General features: G+C 38.5%; 1 protein-coding gene across 1 annotated transcript in view; it reads right to left on the reverse strand.

Annotated features, from left to right (window-relative positions):
• The window catches only part of LOC118746846 (elongation factor-like GTPase 1), a 435,125-nt gene that overhangs the window by 8,259 nt on the left and 399,964 nt on the right, over positions 1-26,902 (reverse strand). The window contains exon 8 of the mRNA XM_036480795.1: positions 20,927-21,111. Within this exon, the coding sequence (XP_036336688.1) occupies positions 20,927-21,111 (185 nt within the window). The remainder of the gene's footprint in view (positions 1-20,926; positions 21,112-26,902) is intronic.

A 26,902-nucleotide genomic window follows, 5' to 3' on the forward strand; every position in this document is an offset into this window, starting at 1 on the left:
GCAAAGCTCATATGTACGCTCCAGGCGTCCTTCTCTTCCGTCGATGCATGGGCGCAGATGAGCGAGATGTTGATGAATCTCGTTTTTCTATAACTGGCATAAATCTCTTAAGAAAAAGAGACTCCATAACTTTAGAGGCTGCACTTTTGCCTGGCTTACGAATTATTTTTATTTGAGGTGGAACGAAACCTGATAAGAGAATAACGTTATACACGCAAGTTATTCCTTCGTCTGGAAGCTGCTTTAGTATTTCTCCACTAATTACATAGATCGTAACCGGGCGCCTTCTTAGCTTTGACTTTTGTGATCGCTTCCTTAACTTCTAATTCTATGCTTTTTTGATGACGTGAAAATTTGCTTGACTTCTCAAGCCCACTGATTGGTTTCCATTCTGATGGCGGATTGTAACAGAGTAAGCCTCTAGGTTACTGCGGTAACGATGAAGATGGGAGCTGCGTTCTTTTGCAAGAGTTCTTTGAGTTCTCTCTTTAGCGCATTTAATCTTGTTTCGCCATCGGTATCTCTAGTCTGCTGCCACTTCATTCTAGCCTGGCGTTTTTTGTTACATTTTTCTTTTACAAGAGAAGAGATTCCTTTACACTGTGATTTGCTTAGAATGGGTGTTGATCTGCAAGCAGCTGTTTGGTTGCAGTTATGGAAGTGTTCAACAGCTGCAATCATATCTTCACTAGATTAATGTGCAACTCTCGGATTTTGATAGGAATTTCTGCCGGCTACTGCACAATAGGAACTCACGCTCTAAGACTTATTACTATAATATCGCTTCAGACCCTTATTGCAGCTGCTGTTTGAAGGATATAAAGTATAGCTCACCAGTTTTTTTTCTTACGCTTTGCGTGGTGTAATTGTAATTGAATATTAAATCCAACAAGCTTTTCTGCACGCCGTTAAAAAAACAAAATTGCCAGAATAGCCAGAAAGAAGCCAATTAGCGTAGGGTGTAAAAAATTGCATAAAATTGTAATTTCACTCAAAAGGGCACACGCGCTTGACACATAACACAGATGGGTGTGTGTATGTATAAACACAAAAGCCAAGCATGAAAGCTGACTTAGGGTACGTACTAAAAGAGTAAAACAACAACAAAAAATTAACAACAAACTACAAATGGCAGTTGAAGCAGCAAATAAACGACGTGACTTAAAGAGATTATATGAAGAGGAGAGCAACAGGCTGAAAAACATAAAAAAAAAGAAAAAATCAAAAACAAAAGAAACAAATATATATATATATATATATATGTGCATACTTTACTTTAAGAGGATGAGGCAAGTGTGTCCTTCACGAGCACAACAACAACAACGACAAAACATCAACAACATAAACATCCAAAAGAACATTAAGAGGATTGCCTATACACCTTTCCATGCAAACGATTGCACATATTTTGGATCTGTATAACTTCAATGATCGTAAAAGATATGCTTTCAGTTGCAAGATGACAGAGCCTGACGCGATCGCAGCTGAGAGGGGTTCTATGGCCGCCATCGCCGACGGCTTTCAGGCTCAATTTACGCGGTCAGCTACCGAACTACGCACGGTCAAGAGCGTGGAGATTATAATCGCCCAGCGGCCCTAAATGAACATGCGAGTGTCTGTGTGTGCGTGTGTACAAGGTTGTATGTACAAAATATGGGACTGATTTGAAAATGTTGAAGAGGCAAAGATAACTACGAAGTGGAAGGAAATGATCACGCGCGCATAAGAGCAACGTGAATGCCGTTTTGACAGGCACGACTGCGCAAACATGCACACATACTGTGTAAATGTATATTTTTTGAATAAATACCTTGCAGAGAAAGCTACTAGTTGTGAACTAGAATGCTACTAGTTTACGTTTCAGCCCAACTAGTTCACTTTGTATCCTTTTTCCAATGTTAGCGACTGGTATTTTTAACATGGCGGTGTCATGGGAGATGTTAATTCTCCGCTAGCGCATCAGAACCCTAGCAGTAGAATAACTAGTAGCATCATACCAGTTGACGGCATAGACTGTCAATTCATCCCCTGTGGAAAGCATAAGTTTGCGAAACCACCCCCGTCCCAGCAAATGGGTTGTGCGCTGGGTTTGGCACCCGCCACGTAAAAACAGGCTCTAACGAAAAAGAATATCGAAGCTCCGGATGAGACCCCCTTTTGATGACGACCACGGAAAACGTTTAAAGGACTACGATTTGACGGCATGCACCTAGAATGTCCGTACCCTTAATGGGGAAGGTGCCCCTAACCGGCTGGTTGATGTCTTCGTAACGACAAAAGCTGACATCACCGCCAACCAAGAAATGCGTTAGACGGGGCAAGGCAAAAAAAATTGTGGGGCCTTGCGACGTCTAGTACAACGCCTATGTAAAGGAGCGCGAGTTCGTTCTTGGATTTGTGGTGAGAGAGAGACTTCCGATGCACGAGCGTCTAGCCACAATACGCATCAAAGCGAGATTCTTCAACATCTCGCTCATCTGCGCCTATGCTCCGACGGAAGAGAAGGAAGAGGCGTGCAAGGATCTCTTCTATGAGCGCTTGGAGCGCACAAGCGAGCGCTGCGCCTGTCATGATATCAAAATCGTACTTGGCGACTTCAATGCCAGGGTGGGAAAGGAAGGGATTTTCGGAACCACCGTCGGAAAATTCAGACCCCACGACGAAACGTCCGACAACGAACTGAGGCTGATCGACTTCGCCGTGGCACGAAACATGCTAGTATACAGTAGCAGGTTTAAGCATGAAAAGATCCATCACGCTACGGCGATAGATGGAAGGCATGCTTCCATTGTTTTAGGCGTACGTACACTCCGAGGGCCAAACGCTGACTGGGGCTGCTTTCTTGTTGCAGCCAAGATAAGCACCCGTTTCTGTGCAGCAAAAAATGTGTGCCCAAAAATGCTCAACGTCGAAAAGCTGCAGTCACCACATACGGTCAATTTATTCGCTACTCGACTCTCACACCTGCTCTCAGAGAGCACTCTTTAACAAACCGACATATGGGAGCAGCGGAACCACATCTCCCGTTCATTAAGTACCGCCGCGGAAGAAGCAGTCAGTGAGAAATGTCAAGAAGCTTCAGAGAATGAGAGAGTATGCCGCCTACAGGGCCACACTGAGATCGAGCGCAACCGTTATACTGAGCTGAAATGGGAAGCAAGACGCATTTGTCGCAGTAAGAGAGAGGCCGAAATACGTGAGTGCGAAGAGCTTGAAGAACTGGCCGACAGGAAAAACGCCTGCAAATTTTACCAAAGAGTTAAGCGTCTTAACGAAGCTTTCAATACCAGGGCGAACTCCTGTAAGAACAACAATGGCGACCTAGTGACAAATGCCCAGAACGTACTTAAATTATGGAGGTAAGACTTTTACACCCTACTGAATGGTAGCAGCACTTTAGGCTGTGGAGAAGACGAACCCTAGCCCCCAGTCGATGATAACGGCGTCGATGTTCCACCACCTGACTATGTTGAGGTGCGAATAGCAATAGCGCGCTTGAAAAGCGACAAATCTGCTGGAGCCGACAGCCTGCCAGCTGAGTTACTCAAGTACAGCGGCGAGAAGTTGAAAAGGTGCATGCATCAACTCTTATGCAGAATAAGGTCCGATGAACGCATGCCCGACGACTGGATTTCTAGTGGCAACGGCCGACAGAGCAAAGCTCTGGCCATTTTTAATTCTATTTAATTTTTTAATTTTTATAAATCTGTATCTGTTTATACTGCGACCTTTTCGATTTTAATCAAATAATCCTTTTTAAAGCCGGCATTTGGCTTTTAATCCTTATTTTATTTATGTTGTAATTTTTAAATTGTATTATCAAAAAGAAAAAAAAAGATTTCATTTAATTTTTTATGGTATTTGATTATTTAGAGTTTTCTCCAAATGAAATTAAATTTAAAATTTTTTAATTTATATTTAAACTGAAATAATTATCCAACATTACATTAATCACCTCCAAGCGGACTCGAACCTGAGATCTCAGTACCATAATCGGTACTCCTCTTTCGACACAACAGCCGACATTTTACTTTTGGTTTTTGCAATTCAAAGAGAGATGGCGCTGATGGCATAAGTTGATCACTTTAGCACATACTAGTTAACGAACTAGTATTTTTACTGGCTGATTTGTCATTTCACTGCGAAGAACTGGTATAATTATAGTTCATAACGAACTGGTATGACTTCTATACTAAAATAATAGTTCGTGACTGGAATTTGTGCATACTACTTAGTTCAGCTTTTGACTGCAGGGTATACACTCCCATATGAGTATGTGTATGAAAAAGGGATGTCTGCACATTTACACATACATACAGGTGTTAAGCAGACGCTCAAGTGGCTGACTGGCTGGTTGGCTCTGATGCACTGATGCACTGATCTAAATTCTACTTGGCAGCTGCTTCACGCACACTCGTACATACATACATACATACAAGCAAACAAATATTACCTGAACACTCGTTTCCATTGCTGTTAAATGGACAGGAAAAATGAAAACAAAATCAAATCTCACTTATAATTGTATTGAAAGGTTTTATTACTTTTCACGTAGTACGACTGCCCTGTAGGGTTGCTGTTGTTGTTGGCTTTTTTGATTTTTGTTAACTAAATAAATAAAAGCCGTTACACTACAGCATAATAAATGATTGTAGAACGCATTAGTGCCCAGCTTACAATAGGAAACACACATACATACATACATATGTACATACATGCATCTGTACTTGCATATCTCTTTGAGATACTAAAGCACATACACATCTCAATTATGGCATTAGGATGCCTCAGCAGATTTTTTTTTTAATTTTCTGATCCGCGAATACTTTTTGTTTACAGAGAAGAGTAGCCAGGGGGGTTCTATAATGTCTTGGACTGATGATGGCAACTGCTGTTTAAAATTTTTAAGAAATATTTTTGGTCAGCCTTAACAAAAAAAGTTGTCAATATTATGGTAAAGCAGTAAATGGCGAAGAAGTCTTCATGTAGGAGCAACTGCGAAAGCATAAAAGGGTGTCTACAAATGTTGTGCTATACATAAAAGACGTGGCAGAAAATAGCACTTTGAGCAGTGAAGAGTCTTTAAAGCTTCACCTTGATGCCCCTTGTCGTTGTTACCCAACTGCTGCAGATGCCTTCGGTAGGGCAAGGGTTGCACTGTTCTTCCCTACTGCCTCAGGAGGATTCGGCATTTGTGGAATTGCGGTAATGACAATCCCGAGGACCCTAGTCAACGGCCGCCTGTCTGTCCGAGAGTGGATTGGAGGCTCAACTGGCAGTACTTTCGGCTACGAGGTCTGGCCAGAGACTTAATTCTGGTACCATAGGGAACAGGCTGCCCCAGAGTATACTATATTTCCTCTGGCCTGTTCTTGGGTACGGTTCCTCGAGGAGTATTCGTGATGGCGGGGGTTTAACACCCAAATGTGGGTAAAACCAGTCTTGGTTGATTCGATATGAAGTTGCATTCCAATTGGGTGCCGGACCCAAAGTACGGCAGAGGCTTTATACACGCTTCGAGCCCTACCAAGGTGACTAGTGTGTCCGCCCCACATTGACAATTAGTACTGACAGAATGGTTGCATAACTGTTCGGTGTTTAACGATTTTGATCCGGTGTGCTTTTTAGCGCCGTGGGGCTGAGCATTCGTCGGCAGGTAACCACGAAAACCACCGACACACGTTGTCCTTCCTTACTTACTGGCAAATTATCGCCTGAACTATGCGATAAACTCTTTTAAACGCTTCTAATCCCTGGGACCAGGCGGCATGATTTCTGCAAAGCTGCAAAGGTCTGCGGAAGTGTCGTGAAGGAGGCTGACGACTACATATACAATATACGCAAACGGCGCGAGTACTGCGTATATCTCTAGAGCTCGCCTGGGCGCGTTCATTCCGAAGGTTGAAAAGAGCTCTCTGCGACAGAACTGCCACGGCCGAGTATGGTAACGCCCGTTTCAAGAATAGGGTAAACAACGACGCCCCGCATGATAGAGGAGTTCTTTCACTTCTGCTCTGGATAGTGGTCGTTAATGACTTGCTAGAGAATGTGGGCATGAGAGGAGGTTGAGATGCGGCAGGGATTCTAGACCTGGCGACCAAGTGCCCCCAACTCGATGCTAATAAGTTACAACTGTTCTTATCAATTGCGAAGTATAATATCCCCAATGCAACTAGTCCCTCGATTGGGGATATTCGCGGCTATAGCTTTACGAGAGGGTCAAGTACATGAGCCTGATCTAAGATAGGCAGCTGCCGCAGAACAGGTATTATTAAGAAATGGAGTTTCCGCTTTTAGTAATTTCTTAGCGCCTTAAAACCCAAGTCAAATGACATGACATTTTATGAAGTTTAAGTTTGGTAGAACTCTCGCCAGGTAGAGCGCTGCCTTTACTGGTATTAGTAATGCATTACTAAATCAATGAGTGTCTGGACATTCTGTAACTCTTGAAAGAGACAATTTTTTTCTTCACAGCTGGGTTGGGACGAGGTCCTTAAGGGATCATAAAATTTGCGCTCGAATTCTGTAATGTTTTTCAGGTGAAATGGCTGCCATTACAATAGCAGTAGACACACTGCTCAAGAGTGTGACGTTAATAGGTGAGGCAAACCTCCATTCGGTTAGCCAATTGGTAATCAGGGCTTCAAAATCGGTCAATCGCAGTGGAGTATTTGCTAATTAGAAATTCATGGCTGTCGAGTAGAGAGAAGCGTACCCTTGAAATAATATCACCGGGCAGAGAGCGAATAAGAGCGCAACTGACGAACTGTGGTTCACTCTTACACTGATATCAGCTCAGCGGACGCTGAACGAAAACTAGGACATGTGCAATAGTACAGTTACGACTGTCAGTGATTTTAAGCCGCAGCGCGGGGCACTCTAATGGAATGCATACATGTGTACGCAAACTCGTACATACATATTTCTGTTTGGTTTTGAATTCGTTAAAAAAAAGGTATTCTCGAAAGAAGAAAGAACGCTTCTGGCTATACTCAGCAGGTAGCCATTCACCAGCAGCAGTCGTTTTCATACCTGTCTCGCGTCGAACACATGCTGGTACACAAATAATTTCTTATCAGATTATTTATTCTTCATACTTCATTTTTTTATTTTTATTTTTTATTTTTTTTTTGGTTTTGTACCTATTTGCTATAGTCTTTTTTTACGATCGACTTAAACTCATTTTTTGTTTGACTCGCATCGAGATTAAGCGTTAAGCATTGCAATCCAACCACCAGCCAAATGAAGTGTAGCAGCTACCGAATTTAAAGCGTGAGGCAACAAATAAATAAGAATCAAAAACTGACAAACAAAAAAAAAACTATAACAAAAAATAAACAAAAACAAAACCTCCGGTAGCTAAATAAGTGAGTATTAGGCAGTCCGAGACTTGGTTGGAATGCGTAGCAAATAAAGGGAAACATAATTTAAAAACCGAAATTGAAACTTTGTACCAACACATAGAAAATTCAATTGATACCTTCTCGTACAAATAGTTTTATCTGGGTGAATCTTAATTGGAAGATTTCGAAAAACGATACAATTTTTAGTTAGCACACAAAATTTGGAACAACTGCATTTTTTATAGTTACGAGTATTTAGATTGTTTTTTTAGTGAGCTTTCTTGCAGCTCGTCAGAAAATATGTTTGTAAGTTGCTGGAAAAAAGTTCTCCAGAAAGTTAGGCTTATATCTGAGGTCAAAAAACTCACTATTGAACTGGCGGACTGAGGTGCTGTGACTTACTTAATGGGGTCAGAAACAATTTTCGCTGTAGCTTTAGTAGGGAACCTCAGATGTGACCTTGTGATGAAGAAACACACAGATCGTTGTTGTACGGGTAGGCAGGTGTCTCTTGAGAAATATGAAAAGGTCGTCATCAAGCGATAAAAGAAAGATTAACGATCGTTATTCAATGACAATTCAATTACGCTATGTTAGGTGTGCAGGTCTAGTCATGTCTTTGAACCATCCTGACTTTCTGACCAATCTAAGTGGACCCTCCAATGCAAATTTCTATAAGCTGCCTAAGTTATCGCAGAAGTGTCCGAAATATAGGGGAGTTTCGTCTTCGGCTCTGCGTTTTTCAGGCGGAACTGATGGCAATCAGCAGGGCCATAAAACTAGTAAAGTGCGATTTGATACTACAAAATGATAAAGACATTTTCATTGACGATAGTCAAATCCCTAACGAAGCAGTCGAAAACCCTCATGATAGCCATGAAATGCTGCACAGCTCCTAACGAGACGGCTGATTCATTTCGCCCTAAGCTGATGTGGGTAGCGCGGGGAAATTGTAAATCCGATGAACTCATGCGACTTGGCAGTAAACCTTCTATTGGAGATATAAAGGATGAAATAAGAAAATACTCTTACAAACTGGCACACTACTTATCCTCGAGAGTTACCGAGCGACAGATGGCATGACGAGATCACTTGCAAAACTGTCAGGCTATTATGGCCAGCGGTCTCCGCAGCGGCTTACTAGAGCGTCTTAATAAGCATAATGTCACTTTGTTAGTATCTGCCATAACAATGGCCTCTGAATCTGCAGTGTCCAGTTAGGATGCCTGTTTTTGTTTGGATGGGTTAATTGGTACCTTTTAGATTATTCTGTTTATTAAAGTCTTATTGTACTATGCCAGTGATGTTCCCTTCTAACTAGTGTTCATTTTCTAAGCTCTATTCTGACAGCGCTTGGACCTATTGGAAGGAATGGCTTCGGGACTTATTGGAGATGAAGTCGCCGCTGTTCTAGCTAAGCCGTCCGTTATCTCGTTCCCTCGCACACCGGTTGATGGCGTATACCTTCTATAGGGAAATGCTTGGCTATTTTCTCATGGGCACGGCTAGTCTTGTCCCGGGACCATAAATGCCTGCCAAAATACGCTCTGGTGTCTTGTAACCGTCAATACCACTGCATGGTACTGGCCTGTATATACCCCTCCATGCTGGAGTCGCTCCAGGTCGCCCTAGTGAAAATCTCTATATATCATCACTGGGGAAGAGGGCTAGTGGGAGCTGGGATCATTAGCTTCTCCATGATCCTAGACGATCGGACCTCGCCATTACCGTCTGGCAGCCTGTTCTCTGGTGAAGGGAAGTGGTTAAAGCTCAAGAACTACCTCTAGTAGCAACGCATACCCAATCCAGACATTGCAGCTTGGTGAGATACTATCTCACCGTGGCCAAGGCAGTTCTTGAAGCCCAAGCCACCGCTGAATAGGTCACTATTGTTCATACTATAATAGTTTACATCCATCTGAGGATCTTTGGGCTGCAGCCCAAGACTTGCCTGCTAAACGTCTGCACACCGCCAACACCATTGCTGCTTGCCGTCTCACCGTCATCGTTGCTCACCATTTTCGAAAACGCCATCATAGCTCTTCCTGCCGGACCGCTTACAAACAAAGCGAAGATCCCTTTGATCACGTAGCAGATCGGGCGCTTCGAGATATAAAAGAAATTCTGTAAGCGTGGGCGATATAAGTGGCGAAGAAGGTAGTATTGTGAATTGTACAAGTTATGGCTATGTACGAGTATCTCTTAAATATATTTTCTGGGGAACAAAAATACATACATATTTTTGCCAACTTATTAGTGAGCTTCAGACAATTTGCCATAAACCAGGATGCATCGCAATATGCAAATGTGCTTACACAACTCGTGTTGGGCACGAGGCGAACGGCACGTAACACCAGTAGTCGGTTGATGCCCAATGATGTTGGCAGTTAAATCACAACAAAAACTGAGAAGTATCATTAACAGCAGAAAAATAAAAAATAAAAATAAAGAAAACTGCGCATAATTCGAATCACAAGTGCAACAGCAAAGCTGTCCAAAAACAGATGAAGTAGAACACAAACAACAGCGGCAAGCGAAGCAGAAAATCGCATTGAGCACACAACAGACAGTAGTCATCATCATCATCGCTGGCAACATCACCAAAACGCGAAGAAGTGACACCAACCAAAGCGTAAAAGTAATCCCCATTGCAGTGGCAGTACCAGAAGCAGCAGCAGCAGCAAAGAACCAAGAGACGCACTGTAAGCACTAACCGTGGTGCAACGCAAAAGGCTCGCGAACACAGGTTGCCTAATGCCAGGAGCTCATTGCTGCATGGGCACACAAACAGACAAACTTATTAACAAAAAAATATCACTTGTGATATGAGCATATCTACAAGTGTGCATGAGTGAATATACTTATTATAAGAATGGTTGCCACTGTGATACAATTTTACCAAATATGGGCCTTTTTTCTCCATTTGGACCTTGAGCCTTTTTTGTTTGTTTTGGGCCCTTTTGAAGCAACGTTAGTTTGAATAAGCAGCACTTACGGTTTCAAACTTAAAAAAATTAAAAAAAAAATCGAAAAAGTTTCATCAAAATTTCAACTTTTAGTCTAATGAAGTTTAAACCGCCTAAAAAATCGCGTTGATTGTTGAGAATTTTTGTTTGGACGCTGCTTTTGCGGTATTTCTTTTTAATATAACAAGTGCAATTAACCAAAAGTGGCGTTGATTTTTTGAAATTTTGTTGCTTGCGGTTTCCCGCATTTTATTTCAGAAGAAATTCATGCTTGTATTGAAAAAAGTACAAAAATCCCCAAAAAAAAATTCTCAAAAATCAACGCTATTTTTTAGGTGGTTGAAACTTGCACTTTATTGGACTAAATTTTGTATGGGCTATAAAACTGTATACTCAAAAATGTTCTAAAAATTCAGATTAAAAATTGAAAATTTTATGAAAATTTGTAGAATTTTCCTAAATTTTGTATAAAGTTTGAAACTGTTTATATGGTTTTGGTTCAAGCATGGACGGTAATTTAATAGAAAAATAACAACAAAAAAAATTTTGTTCGAAAAATATTACGTATATTAAAAAAAAAACATCAACACGTGGTCACTTGTTTGAGTCACTGTATATATTTTTGTTTGACGGCAAAAAATGGTTAATTTTATTTTATTTTGGGCATTTTTACTTGCAAAATTTTGATGAAGTGGCAACCGTGATTATAAGCGCATACAAGTCGCAGTCGTACGTGTGTTGCGAATGCGCGTAGTCCAGTAGCAGTCAACGGCGGCCAAGACCGGCAGCCGTGGCAAATAAAAAAAAGGAAATAAAACAAAAAATACATACGCACATACACACATATAATCAACATGAGCAGGAACACTACACAAACCATTAACCATAGGTTGGCCATCAGCACATCAGCATAACCACCGGTAGCTGCAGCAAACCATCATAATAATAATAATAATAACAATAAAGCGTATGCGCAGTAAAAATCAGTTTTGTTTGCTGTCTTCGGTTTGTCTACTACTTCAACTTGAAAATTCATTTTGCTTTTTTTTTTTTTTTTCTTCTTAATTTAAATTTCATTTCTTGGTGTTCGCCTCCTACAAAAGTGAACAACAAATTAACAGCAAAGGAGCGAGCTCAGCAGTAGAAATCGAAAAAAAAACAGGAATAAAGATAAGTAGTATAAGGACATCGGTAGTTCCATTGGGTACATATACTAGTAGCAGAGATAGCACACTCGACGCGACGATACGCCACGTTTGGTGTACGTGCATCGCATTTACATTTATACACATTTTACATACATACAAGTATAGTGACTGAAATAAATGAACACGTGTTGATTTTCTTTTAAATAAATACTAAATAAAATTTAGGAAAATTCAACAAATTTTCATCAAAATAAACGGTTGAAGCTTGCAATTAATTAGACTAAAAATATTTTCCACGCTTCAACCAAAACCAAATAAATCACAGTTTCAAATTTTACAAAAAATCCAAATTCCAAAATTTTTATCAAAATTTCCACTTTTTAACCTGAATCTTTAGAGCAATTTTGGGTATGGAGTTTTCAGACCATGCATTTTTAGTCAAAGTGTAAGTTTCAAGCGGCTGAAAAATCGCAGTTGTTTTTAATATTTTTTGTTGCTGACGGCTTTTTGCTCTTTTTTCCATGTAAGCATCAATTTTTTATTACATAAAATGAGGAAGACCGTTCGCGGCAAAATGTCAACCAACGCCAGCTTTCATAAAGTGCCCTTATTATATAAAAAAAAAACAAAGGCCGTCATAAAAAAAAAATAATAATAAAAAAAATAAAAAATTAAACCAACCAGATTATTTAGCCGGTTAAAACTTGCACTTCATCAGACTAAAATTTTATGAGCTAAAAACTGCATATCAAAATGTTTTCTATAGATTGAGATTTAAGAATTTAAATTTTTAAGAACATTTTTTAAATTATCCAAAATTTTGAAACTGTGATTTATATGGTTTTGGTTAAAGCGTGGACAATATTTTTATCAAAAAATTAAAAACAAAAAAAAAAAACTAACACGAAAACCATTATGAACATTAAAAAAATCAACACATGATCACTTGTTTGAGTGACTGTATGTAAGCAAGCAGTTAACGTTCACCCGATGGAATGGCAGAAATATTGCATCGACATATTTATTGATATCTTTCTTAATATTCTTTTTTATGTTTAGATTCATAGTGCATTTATAGATTTTTTTATCGATAAAATTATTAATATCCTTTCGATATATCGAAAAATACTCATAAAATGTTATCGACATAATTATTGTTGTCGATGTATTTTTTGCGTTTTAACCGAATTGTTAACAGCTTGCGTAATCGATATTTCAATCGATATCTGTTTTATTGCGGTTGTGGAATTTATTAGCGGATTTATCGATACCACTTTTACTATGGCGCTCGGCATTAATATCATTTGGTAACAAGTTTTTGGTTTAAATTGGTATGCATATTGATAAGCCCAAAGGCAGAAGTTTTCCAGTGACCCTGAATCAAAAAAAAAATCGCGTTGCATATCTCCCTCGACTGAATCCAAATTGATATTCGTATCAAAACAAAAAAACAAAAAAAAGGTATTATGTTTGCCGAATGCTTCAGGAGCTACAAGTCCTTCCAAAAGGCCTTCTTGAGAGTTTAGAGGCTTTCTACTCTACATTCCTTACTCCCTTCTTTTTTGTATGTAGTGGCTTAAATTGAAGGTATACTTTCGCTACCCATAGAAGGGATTTTAGATTCGCTTTTGTAGGACGTATTTAAGAAGGCATTTTAAAGTAGTTATTTTAAACCGCTTCTTTAATTAATAAAAATCATACTCCCAGAAGCCCTTCTTGGGTAGGCCCTTTAGAATGGTTTCATTTGAGTAGAACTACCTTTCCTTCTGAGTTCATATCCCGAAAAGTGCTGAGATGATTCCACTCCACACTATAAGGATCTTGCAATTGGGCATGTCCGAGTTTTATTCCAGCTTTTCCCCAGCTTAAATGAGGCCAAACCGTCTAATAGTGATCTGCAGGAGAGAGGCGTCTCCAGCTACTCCATACCCCCTAAGTTTTGATCCGTCTGTCCAGGAGTGCACTGCTACCTTTTTCCAGTAACCCTGCCACATCCAGTCCTCTCTACTGGGAGCCATTCGGGAGGCATACTAATCCGAATCAAAGTTTTTCAGAAGTCCACAGTGTCCAGCTTTTGAGTCAATTAAGAACCTGGTTGCCATGAGTCTAATGGCAGGTCGTGCAGCGACAATTCTGCCTGCATTATCTACAGGCGTATGGTTCAGCATAACTCTAACACTTAGGTGTGGTTCTTAATGAACAACTAATGCCGATTAGGACAATCTGCCTTCTCTAGTAAGTTTCGCCAGACAATGGCTCCGTAAACTAAGATAGGTTTCACTATGGTTTCATAGAGTCAATGAATTACTATGGGCGAGAGACCCACGTCTTGCCCATAGTTCCCCTGCAGTAGTATAAGACAACCGACACCTTTTTTGCCCTTACCTCAATATTTGTCTTCACGACAGCTTCTTATCTAGGATCAGACCTAAGTACTTGACCCTGTTGGAGAGCTGCAGACGGAACACCCCCCTATGGAAGCCATATCGGGAACCTTATACTTCCCAGTTAACAAGACCTGTTCCGTCTTTCTGGGGTTGACTTGCGGCCTCGCAGTTACCAAATTCAGGTAACCAAAAATCATCCCCTTACCATAAGTGCCAATCAATTCTTGCAATTAATTTTTAAGCAACTTCCCGACGAGCCAGAGATTTAAAACTTCAAACTTAGCAGGGTGGCGCAGGTGTCTAGATATTTGAAAAACCCGTACTTATGATCCGATAGGGTTCATATTTGGAATGTGTATTATCTACATGAAAAGGAATAACTATAAAAAAAATTTGCACGATTGGTGACGCAGGAGATGCGAAATTTGGAAAGTAATGGTCCGATTTCTTTCAATAAAAGCTTGTCTTATTGTTTTTTTTTTTAAATTACTTGTAACTTATGTTGTCTGGTTTATTTATCAATGCAAAGCTTGCCTGATATGTTTTGAGCAGAAAACAAACGGTTATGTTAAACTTTTTTGAGGTAAGGGCTTTTTGGGACTTTCTGGATTCTTGGTTTTTTTTTGTTTTTCGGCATTTCTTTCTGTTGGACTTTTCGGAGTTTTTCGGGACTTTTTAGCAATTTTTCTGAAATTTTCGGGGCCTATTGAGTTGCCTGCTTGACCTTCCGGTATTTATTTTTTTACTTTCTGCGTTCTTGTTGCAACGTTTTTCAGAGTCCTACGGTGAGAGTTATTACGATACTGTTGGGTACGCAGATGATGTAGTAATTATAGTTAGGGAAAAAATCGGTAATACTGTCTCGGTCGGTGCAAGTGCAGCTATTTACGCGGTCTCCAAATGGTGTGGCAATGAGGGTCTCAGTATAAATGAACTCAAAGTTGATGGGAGTGGCTTAACCAAATGATCGTCCGCTCGATCACAATACAATGTCTCAATAAATTACCAAGAATACCACTGGATCGATAAGAACCTGCTCAACTGCGGCTCTAGAGCCGGAAAGATACCAAGTTTGGAAATTTGCAGAGCTTCTGACTTCAAACCAATGAGATCTTTAGCAGAAAAAAATCCTAGTCAAAATATGGCAAAACTCCCTGTCCTTGCGTACATTGGTACATGGATGACAGAGCCGGTGCATGTGTCCATGGACCCGACATCAAACTATCAATTCTCATGGGCAGATGAAAGAAGGATCCTTAACTGCCTTTTTGGGACCGAAACGTGCTGTGGTCTCAGTTGGTCTTCTTTGAGAACCATAATTACTGAGTGGAAACACTTCGAAAGCAATAAGTACTGGGCGGGGGCGGGGGTCATAGACAAGCCAAGCTCTTTGGTTACCCTTTGAATGGATTAGGCTGTTCTCCGGGTACCTAACAAGCCACAACAAATTACGATTTCATTTGCACCGCATAGGTGTTATCGGAGAGACGGAACGCCGGCTGTGCCCCGAAGAGGAGGAAACTTTCGAATACATTCTTTGTCCAGCCTTGGCTAGAGAAAGTTAGATTCATTTCAAAGTTGCAATGGTCAAACCCTTAGAAATAAGGAACCTCACTATCAAGGCTCTTTTAGGTTTTATTAAGGATGCCAAGCTTAGTGTCCCTTGTTCTGTCATACCCGTGCATTTATCTTGTCTTATCTTACGGGCAACATATAACACATTTTGACCTCTGGGGAGGCCAACCCAACTTTTTTATTTGAAGTCGAATGTTCTTCCGACGGAGAGGCTTTATAAAATTAAGTTGAAGAAGATTATTCGGTTTCGCATTATGCCTTCTTTTTTACGCTTAGAATTTGCGAAATCAAAAGTCACCCTGTACAGAAAATAAATGCACATGTGCAATTTATTTGAAATTTGTTACTTTTTAACGACTTATAAGAAGATGAAAAATGGATAAGTAATACCAGCTTACTGTTGTATACCGCAACTACTGTGTAAATAAATATATACATATGTACGTATGTATGTACCTGAATAAATAAACGTGCTTCAGCTAATGAGGCAAGATGCTCACCTGTTTGTTTAAAGAAACTTCAAAACTTTTTTAACCATAATTATTCACCTTAGTAGTGTGACCTCAGCTGGCTCGCTGAGTCTCAAGTCAAGCAGCGAACAGTGGCTTAGGCTGAAGCTGAAGCAGCAGCAGCAGCAGCAGCAGATGTCACTCAAACAGCTGGCAGTCCACCCGAATGATAGACAGTGATTTGTAAATTTTTGCCAGCTTTTGCCTTCTCTTAGCTGCACACTCATGATTATGCAATGTGCGCAAAACAAACGACAGTTGGCTTACTTAGTTGTACACATAAAAAAAATGTTGGCCCAAAGAAATTTGTCTTTTTTTTCTTCATTTTTCTTTTGCAACAAGCCAACTTACCTACAAAGTATGCATGCAAGTTTTGAGTTAGGGGCTTGTAATTAAAGCTTGTCCGTCGCTATGTAAGCAACGACGAAGGCATAATGAGGCAACAACAATAAGAGCGTGTTGCAAAGCAATATGGCACGAACTGAGGTCGTTTCCTTGTGCCACATGCGCGCCAAGAGTACTCGCAGCAACAGGCTCAGCAACAATAACAGCAACTACTTCAGTTGTTACAAAAAAAAAAAAAACAAAAAACAACTACAAAAACACAAAAAAGGGAATTATCAACATCAACATCAGCAACACTATCGCCTGAACATCGCGGGCAACATGCATATATGTATGTACTTGTGTATATAAGTAGTGCGTATAGTTATCTGGAAAAAAGTAAACAAGTTGCTTTGGCAAATAATCAACAACATTAATAATAAAAGCATCATGCCACGTCATGTGTCACAGCTCCGCCTCAACAACGACGATGTGTTGTCTCCTGGCAATTGCGCCTTGCCCAGCCGCTTGTAATGCCTGCTTACTTGCTTACTTGCTGGCAAGGTAATGCAATTATCGTGGTCGCCGCACGTGACAACTCCACCTACGCGCGAGCAGCAATATTAACGGCCACAGCCACAGCCACAGCGCCATTGCCACAAACTCTCCTCGACAACTTTACAAGTCAACAACACGATCGAACAACTAACGCACACACACACACACCCACACATGAGACGAGAGCGGTAATAATGACATGAACTTGCAGCGCATACAAAACGTTTTTGGTTAACGGTTTTAATTGTCAAGCTGATTGTCGCACTGTCAAGTGACATTTTTATTGCAAGCAATGGATAAGTAAACGAGGATGAGCGAATGCGTACGTCAGTATGTACATTAAGGTGGTCCAAAAATGCAGGTGGGGTAATGTAATGCCTGAATTTTAACACTATCACCGCCTAGGATTGTTCTATACCGCTCAAAGTTTTCATGTATTTTAATGCGAAAAAAACGTAAAAATCATTTTGAAAAAATGTCCTTCATTTTACGTCGGTTAATATGGTCACCGTAGTTATACAACAAGCCTATGCGTTGAGCATTACAATTCCGACATATTTTTTTTTTACCACCCTAATATACAAACTAGGGTGATTGACTTGACTTTTCCTAACCGGTTGCATTCAGTATTTTTTAATATTTTTAGGCGGCTTTTTTGAAATCTTTATTTTTCGAATATCAAGTATACTGGATTTATAGCAAAGACCGAGAACGTGTTCCAGTTTTGTCTTAGTTCTGCATGAGAAAAAAATGTAATGTTAAGAACGTTCCCACAAAAGAACTAAAAGGGAATTAAAGTAATGAGAGCAGTTTGAACGGGAACAAAATGATACCAAAAGAACAAGATGCGAACAAAACTCTCGGAAACGTTCTCAAGAAGAACAGGAACGAAATTTTCGGGAACGTTTGCAATTAAAACAAAATGAGAACGAGAGTAGGGAGCATGTTTTCAAGGAGGATCAAATAAAAACAAAAGTCTGGGAAACGTTCTGCTAGAGAACGTAACGAGAACGAGAGTTTTGAGAACTTAACGGAAAGAATGAGTGGGGAGTCTGCGTGTTGGGATGAAAAAACGTTTCAGTGAGAACCACGTTAGTTAATTCTAAGGAAATCTGGATGATTTCTACTACCAGATCGCTTATCACCTTATAGAAATTTGCAGAGCTTCTGACTTCAAACCAATGAAATCTGCTTTAGCAGAAAAAACCTAGTCAAAATATGGCAAACAAACTCCCTGCCCTTGCTTCCAGAGGCGTACGTTGGTACGCGGACAGCTCGAGGATGGATGACGGAGCCTGTGCAGGGGTCTATGGACCCGACCTCAAACTATCACTTCCCATGGGCAGATGGAAGAAGGAACCTTAACAGCCTTTTTATAGAACAAGTTTTCATTTTCTGTGCAAGAAAAGTTCGTGTCTTAAGTCTTTCTTTAACTTTAGCGGATATTTATCTTTCAGTTCTTTTTTTATTGATTTTAATATGTATTAAAAAATTTTAAACTAATGAACGCTATGTGAAAAATCTGGTTCTCGCTTCTATTCTTCGCGAATATTTCAAAAAAGATTTGTTCCTGCTTCGTTCTCAGTCAGAAACGTTCCCAAATTGTTCTTAGGGAGAAAGATGCTTCGACTTTTGTTCCCGTTTAGTTCTTTGCCATAACGTTCCGGAGACTTTCTTTCGCATTTTGTGCTCTTAGAAATGTTCCCGAAAGTATTTTTCGCATTTTGTTCTCCTTGGAAACGTTCAGCAGAGTTTTGTTCTCATTTTGGTTTTGTTTTTGAAGCATTTACCTTTTGCCTTTTGTTTTCGGTCCTTGATTCATAGTTCATTTATATACCAGCATCTATAAAAGAATTTTTTATCTGAATGGCGGACAATTTTCTACTGCAGAAAATTACTTATAAAATAAAGGGAAAACCGAACGAAAATTTTTCAGAGTTGATTTTGAGGTAGCAACTTACTAAACTCTGTCAAAATCAGTAAATCGACTATTTGTTATGTTCATTTACATCGAATGGCAGTTGTGAAGAGGTGGTTAGTGGTCGCTGGGGCATCTTATTCAAATTGGACTGAACAGTTTAATCAGCTACAATATCCAGAATGTAGTTGTGTCACGAGTATCGCGAGCCTCATGATCGAACTCGAGCTCTTCAAGGGCTGAGAGTTGACGAAGATTTTGATTGCTTACCGATGAATGGGCTGTCTATAATAAGACTAAATTTGTATTGTCGGTTTGGTTCAGCGGATGGTATATTCTCATTCACAAGACAGTCTTAGGTAACTTTGCGAAAGATATATTTCCAATGCTAATTCAGTAACGTGGCATTGATAAAATACGGTCCTCAGCAGTATACCTATAGCAGTATACAGCGCACCTAAACGTAACCAATCTGACGTGTATCTTGCATTAAACAATAAAGTACAAATAAAAAGAATCTTATATATATTTTAACCACTTCCGAGCACCAAAAGGAGTAACCGAGATATTCATAAATCAACAGGTGATACCTTGACACCAAAAGAACGAAAAGAAGTCAATAGCTGAAGAATTTCACAGCTATTACTTGATTTGCTGATTTTACCGAAAGTATCATGCGGCTGCAAATAATCACAAAAATTAAATCACGAGTCCATGGAATTAGGCATAGAACAACATAATTATAATCGAGCTCATGACGAGCATACTGCCAATAACTACGAGGGGGTTTGGCCAACTAAAGCCACTTCAAAACTTTCCAAACAGCCCATCAAGCTGGAAATTGTAACATAAAAAAAGAACATAATATTAGCAACGCGCCATTAATTTACAATACGTATTTGCTAGCCAGCGACCGACGAACATTGAACGAACAAAGAAGGCTAAAGAGAACAAAAATATTGGTTAATCATTTGGAAGGACGTTGGCAATTAAAACAGCTGTCTTTCGAACACCAGCCAGCCAGCCAGCCAGACACTCAGCTATCCATCCAGCCGCTGGGCCAGTCAGCAAGGCAATCAGCATTGAGTCACCACACTGTGACAATAGTGATTTAGTACATTGGCTATACTTTCAATTTTAGCCCCTTTCATAATTAGTAGGAAATAAGGTAAATGGTATTACGACACGGCATTATTAACTTTTTACGGACTGGTCAGATGTGGCAAAAAAAAAAATATATATATATTGCCAATGAGCACACTTTTTCATAACTTCAGCGATTGGTAGCTGCTATGGTTGATTTATTTAAACAGCTGATTTAATTAGTATGGAAGAAGTCATTGGCTTTGGATCAATCAAGCGTAGCCTAAATGCGCCATAAATGATAAAGAAAAAGCAGTAAAAAAGGCTAATCGAGTTGTGTTCTAAGAAAATATTCGCTTTTCTTTTTTTTGAATATTGCTTCCGAACGGAAGTTGGCTAAGCTTTAAAGCGCATGAATAGATTATGAAAACATTAAATAAATTATTGGTTGCATCAATAAAGCTTATTACAAGTGACTTGGTGAGTTGCGAAAAAGAACAGAAAAAAAATTAGAACGAATTTTAATTTCCACAAATGATTTGATTTTAGTTGCGCTCTAATTTGGTTCTTATACGAGCCGTTTATTTTGAAAGTGACATAAGTCGTCTTCTACCTCTGTGCTTATATGGTGTTTACCTCTAACTAAATGCATCTGTAAATCGCTTTACCGTCATAAACTAATGGCAAAACATTTTGATTTTGGCTGATGAAGTTGAACGAATAACAGACGAGTAACAGATCACTGAAGTCAAACGACATGAAACGACTTATGCCACTTTCAAAATAAATGGCACACATGAAATTTCTTTCGGAGTAGCCGTATGAGATTTTATGTAACGTGATCTGGACTGATGTGATATTGTGTGATATATGGTATTATTATGTGATGTTATGTCATATGATGTTATATCATGAGATTTAGTATAGCGGGATATGAGGTGGCATGGTCATACGCATTCTGACAAACTGTGTCCGAAACCATACAAGTTTTAACTTATACAAATAGGCGCACTACTTTTGAAATGATGTGATCTGATATGATGTGATGTCATATTCAAAAAGAGAGTAGTATCTTGCTTTTTTCGATTAAAACAAAAAGTAATGTTTCCCCTTACCTCCCAATGGCTGAACATCAATTGTGGGCAAGCTAGTCCCGAGGTTTGCTTACGTATCTCCTGTGCGAAATTAAACGATTCAATTACTGGTAATATTGCCATGACTGAGAAATTGCCACTGCCTTGAGTTAAATCGCCCGATAAAATTTTGCCATGACGTCGACCAATAACAGCGTACATTTTACCTGTAAAAAGTGGAAAAAGGGACAGCTTGAATATGAAGTGTTTCTAGAATCTAGTTACGCCACATATAAGTATATATGTCATCGGTAATAATAGCACTCTTGTCAAAATTATACTATGTACAATTTTAATATTTAAAAAAAGTAATGAAAAATTATTACTTAAAAAAAATTTTCAAAAAGTTTGAATATTTTTAAATTTCAATACATTCTCTTAAATTTTTATTTAAAACATTTGTTTCTGGGACTAATAGTTTACGAGTTAAAAATTCGTAAACAATAAATTAATTTCAGTGTATTAAAAGTTTAATTTACAATATCTTAGGAAATAATTGGATTTTTGCAAAGCCCTTTGCTATACGTACTTCACGTGCACCTTAAATACACCAGTTTTACCAACACTCACGTATTAGTGTTCGTACATCCTACTGTAATTTATTTTTCAAGTTTAATCAATAAAGATTAAAAATAATAATTAATATTTGAGTTTTACTCTTTCGCTCAAAGGAGATTATTATCACTTGATTTTTATTTTTTCGATAAAAAATAATTCTTATTTTATGACTTTTATTTTTTCACTTATGAATAATGATCATTCGAAAAATTCAAAAGCAGTGTGATTTCCGACGTATCATATTCAGCGGCAGCGACACCCTAATAAAAGGAGTAAGTTCCAAAATTTTCTGGTCAAAATTTCAGTATGCTGCCTTCCCAATTTTATAAATTATAATTTTTTTAAGGAAAAATAAAACTCAATAATAATAATTATCTTTGAGCGAAAAAATAGAAATCATAAAATTATCATTCCTTGTGATCGAAAAAAAATCAAATAATAATTATTTCCATTGTACGAAAAAATAAAACTCAATAATAATTATTTTTTTAAGCGAAAAATAAAAATTATAAAGTAGTGATTAATTGCGTTTTCTTTTCTCGAAAAAAACTTCACCTTCTTAAATGGCAACATTATCAGAGTGCAATATTTTAAAGAAAGAGCACGCAATATGCATGTGAAGATACTGAGAAAAGAACACAAAAACTGGACAGCCCTGGCGCATGGCAGAATAAATGCAACATTATTTGGAGAAAAGAAAACGCTACAAGTGTTGACTTAAATTATTTTACTAATAACACCGTGCGACAGTAAATTTTACACACACAAAAATTAATATATACGCAAAAATATGGGCAAAATATAGTAAAACTGCGTTTGTAAAATTTCACTCTGACGTCGGCATTTTCTATTACAGGATTTTGAAATTTCAAAAATATGATTAAATCAAAAAATTACTTAAAAAAAAAAAATGTCAGCGTAAGGTAGAATAACAATGTGGATATCAAATAATAGAGAAAATCCTGTAGAGTTAGAATGGGTATGGAAAATTTTCTTTTGAAATTTTATCCTTGAATAATTGAAATTTGCACTTACAAAAATAAAATTAATTAAAAAGCGCTTTTTCAATACTTAATCGTCATTGTAAACCAAAAATTTATTGTTTTTCAATTCTACAGAATTTTCTCTTTCATTTGGTACCCATATTGCTAATGTACATTCCACTGATTTATTAAAAAAAATTTTTGAATTAATCATATCTTTAAAATTACAAATGTTCAAAAAAAAAATCCAGACGTCAGAGTGAAAAACTAACATGAATTTCTTATGGAAAAATGTGCGCAAGAAGGTTTGCAAAAAATAAAAAAATAAAAGAGTCAACGCTAGTTTTCCTAAATTTCGCTATTTATATGAAAAAAAAAACGTAAAAGCTCTCAGCGAAAAAAAAGTATTAAAAATCAATACAATTTTTTAATTGGTTAAAAAGCTCGAAATATAGATAAAAATTTTTGGAATCTTTAAAAGTTCTGTATAAAGTGTAAAAGTGTGATTTATATAGTTTTTGTTTAAGCATGAACCTTATTTTTATAACAAAATATCAAGAAATTTTAGCTTAAAAAATATTGTTAATATAAAAAACGAAACACAATTCGTCCATTTTTGACCGCCACTCTAGGTCAAAAGCTTTGTTTTGCGAGGAGGAAGCATCGAAAGTCTGCACCCCGTCAGTGTGGCACTTTCACCCGAACTAAACCTCCTACCGCCCACTATCGATCCCCGCTGCTACTACCGTTAAGTATTTGGTCGGGAGGTCCTAAGGCCGTTCCTGTACTTATCCAGTTCGTCGAAAGTTGCATAACCTTGGATTAGTATGTTCTTGTATACCACCTATGTCGGACCTAAGATACTAGGTATGAGGGTATACATATGACCACCTTCCATTTGTTGAGTTTTTCAAACGCTCCTGCCATTCTCTCATCGATACACCCTTTTTCTGTGCGGTAGTTGTCAGCGCATCAGCACCGCCTTGCTGCCTTCTGTGGTAAACTCTCGCTCTTTCTCCGGTTAGTAAGTCGATGAGGGTCATACCTGCAATCACCATTGCTGCATCGTCTGACGTCAACTTATACGCACATGTTACTCTTGAATAGAGCGCTGAGTCTGTATACAGCTTGGTACGGTTTTTTGTAAGCCTTCACTTAGAGTGATTTTGCGAAGATTGAGGCCGCATATAATAATACCGAGGTGGCCACCGTTGTCAATAGTGCGCGTTTACTGCTCCTACGGCCGCCAATGTTGAGCAGTGCTCTTGATAGCACTCCGTATGCCCTTGATGCTTTTTGAGTCACGTATTCTACGTGTGGGCCAAAACTAAGCCTGTCGTCAATTGTCAACCTCAGGTATTTTAGCCGACGTGAGGATTGGAAGGTAGAACTACAAACTTTAAACGTTGCGGCCTGAGGTTTTTGCATCTACATACATATAAGGATTGCCTCCATTTTTTCAGCTGCGATAGATATAGTACATATTCTATCTAGCCGTTTTATCACCGCATCGATCGCGGTGTTTGCCTTTGCTTCGCCCTCTTGAATTTGCTTAGCTACTACTAGCAACACGATGCCATCCGCAAACCCAACAATGCCTACTCCGTTCGGAAATGGTAGTCGCTTGGTACCAAAATCTGTGAGATATTCTAAAACTCTGCCGGCCAATGCTTACCATGACTATTAATTTTTGGCGTAGTTCGGGCTGCATATCATTTATGAAAGGAAGTACAATGGTGTCAAATCTAAAGATCTTGGCTCCCATTGGACCTCGCTGTTTCATGAGTTAAGGCCCAGGTTTCTACACAATGGCGCCATTTTGTCATGCGCCGTTAAAACCGCATATTTTCAAAGCTGATGCTATCTACTTCAGACCACAAAAAGTTTTTTATCATGTCACAACAACGATCACCGTTCACGGTAACAGCGTTACCGGTAGTAGTTTCGCAGAAGTACGGTACGATGCTTCCGACAGTCCATAAACCACACAATGACAACTGAATTTTCTGCACCCCAAGGTTCAATTGCTGTGCGCGATGAAGAATTAAGGTAGTCGCGGCCTGGTCCGCACTTTGTTCCACAGCAGCAATATTTTCGGCCGAAAGATCTGTAGGAAGGCGCACGGGTGTTTTGTGACGTTTTGCACGGACATATTTTCTTCGAATTTCTGCACCAAATGCCTTATTCTTAATTGGGATGGCCGGTTATGACAGAAAAAATTACGCGAATCGGGAAATGTACTTATTGCAGAACAAACGTTTTCATAAAACAAATGATTATCGCTCCATGACTAAGTTTGCCAAAGTTTGTGGTACCAATTGTTGTGCAAGATCTGCATACGCCTTGAATCTCCCTTATTTTATCGATCTTATTATTATTAAGGAGTTCATCTAAAGATTGTGGAAGCCAATGGATCCAGCAGAAATCTTGGAGATGCTCTAAGCCGGTCATACCTACATCAAATTTGGGGGTGATGAATATAGCAGGGACGGTAATCATTATGAGTTAAATAATTTAAATCAGCATTTAATCATTATTTTATGAGTTTTATTTTTTTTCGCTCTAAAATAATAATTATTATTGATTTTTTTTCTTTTGCTCAGTGGAAATAATTATAATTTGATTTTAATTTTTTCGATCACAAATAATGATTATTTTATGATTTTTATTTTTTCGCTCAGAGATAATAATTATTATTGATTTTTATTTTTCCACTTAAAAATAATGATTATTCATAAAATTGAAAAGGCTATACAGACGCAACTTACTGAAATTTTGACATGAAAATTTTTGGACTCATTGCTTTTATTAGGGTGTCGCTCCCACTGAAAAGGATACGATGAAAATCGCGCTGGTATAGCTTTTGATTTTTTTTGAATGATCATTATTCTTAAGTGAAAAAAAACTCAATAATAATTTTTATCTTTGAGCGAAATAATAAAAATCATAAAATAATCATTATTTTTGATCGAAAAAACAAAAATCAAGTAATAATAATTACTTTTGAGCGAAAATATTAATTATTACTTTTAATCTTTATTGGTTAAACTCGAAAAATAAAAATCATTGTTAATTACAGTGGGACGTACGAATACAAATACGTGGGTATAAATAAAGTTGTTTTACGACGGTTACAATTTGTTGATTTTTTTGATTAAACTTTAAAAAATAATGATTATTTTCCGTCCCTGGAATATAGCAAACGGTTTGAACAACAATGGATGCTACCGCGCTTCTCAATAACGAAAGCTTGGACATTTTTGCAAGGAGCCACAAAAAAGTTAAGTACTGCTTTGGGAAGATCAAGGTTTACAAAGTTGCCACTGAAACTCCAGTCAACTTAGCGGCAGTGAAAAGCCATCCACCGATTTAAGATGGATGATTTATTACAACTCTTCAACTTCTTCGCGAGTTCAAAAATTTGTCAGTTTGGGTTGAGTCCTATTGCTTTACGCCTTTGCGAAGTTGCGCGATTGGTTCATCTTGAGAGAAGACCAGTTTTTCTGCACTTGGTCCTTTTATTGTATTCATGGAAAACCGCCAAACATCATATAAAGGAAGGGAATGATAAGATATTTGCATATAAAGAGTCATATTTTTTTTTTCATCGAAAGAGGCCACTGCGAACGTCTGCGGTTTAAGAGTTCATTGAAGTTCCAGCAATGGGTGGTGCACTGTGCTCGGGACCGCTCGCGTACAAATGAGAACCTATGAGAAGTAACAGCAAGCCTCGGATCCTAACCATTCACGTTCAAATCCAACCTTATATTTTGAATATTTATCACCAAATTTTTAAAAAGGCAAATCGTAAAGAAAAGCTTAGGTACTATCTTTTAAATAAAGAATACTGTTATAAAAACAAGCCCGCTCGTTTTTTCTCTTTTCTCTTTATTGCTGTACAAAAAAAAAATGACGTTACGGCCGACAAAAACTCCGGAGACTGTCTAAGCACGCGGACAGGAAGCGCTTGACGATCATACTATTCCTGTTCTTCATTCATTCATTCACTCATTATACAGCAACCAATGTGGTTATTGTTATTATTGTGACCGGTTTGGCATGCGCACATTTAAAACAAATGCAAACACAGATATACATACATATGTACAAACACAACCAGCTAACAGCCGCAGCTGGAGAGAATCGATCCACAGTCATAGCCATAGCCGTGGGGCTTGGATGCTTTGCCAAGCTCTAAATGAGCTAATGGAGCGAACTAAACACAGCAAAAAGCAAAAGCAACAGCAACAACAGCAACTGCACGTCATGGTAGCTGTAAAAAACCATACTAACCTGTACCTGCATACATACATACATAAATAAATAAATACAAGACAAAGCAACAACAAAAACAACGATAAGTGCCGGCTCCAAGCAACAGCATCGCGCGCCCAGAATATTCTTGAAAGTGAGACGA

The sequence above is a fragment of the Rhagoletis pomonella genome, unplaced genomic scaffold (genome assembly GCF_013731165.1).
Source record: "Rhagoletis pomonella isolate Grant_MI unplaced genomic scaffold, Rhpom_1.0 Rhpom_scaffold_00011, whole genome shotgun sequence".
Taxonomy (NCBI): Eukaryota; Metazoa; Arthropoda; class Insecta; order Diptera; family Tephritidae; genus Rhagoletis; species Rhagoletis pomonella.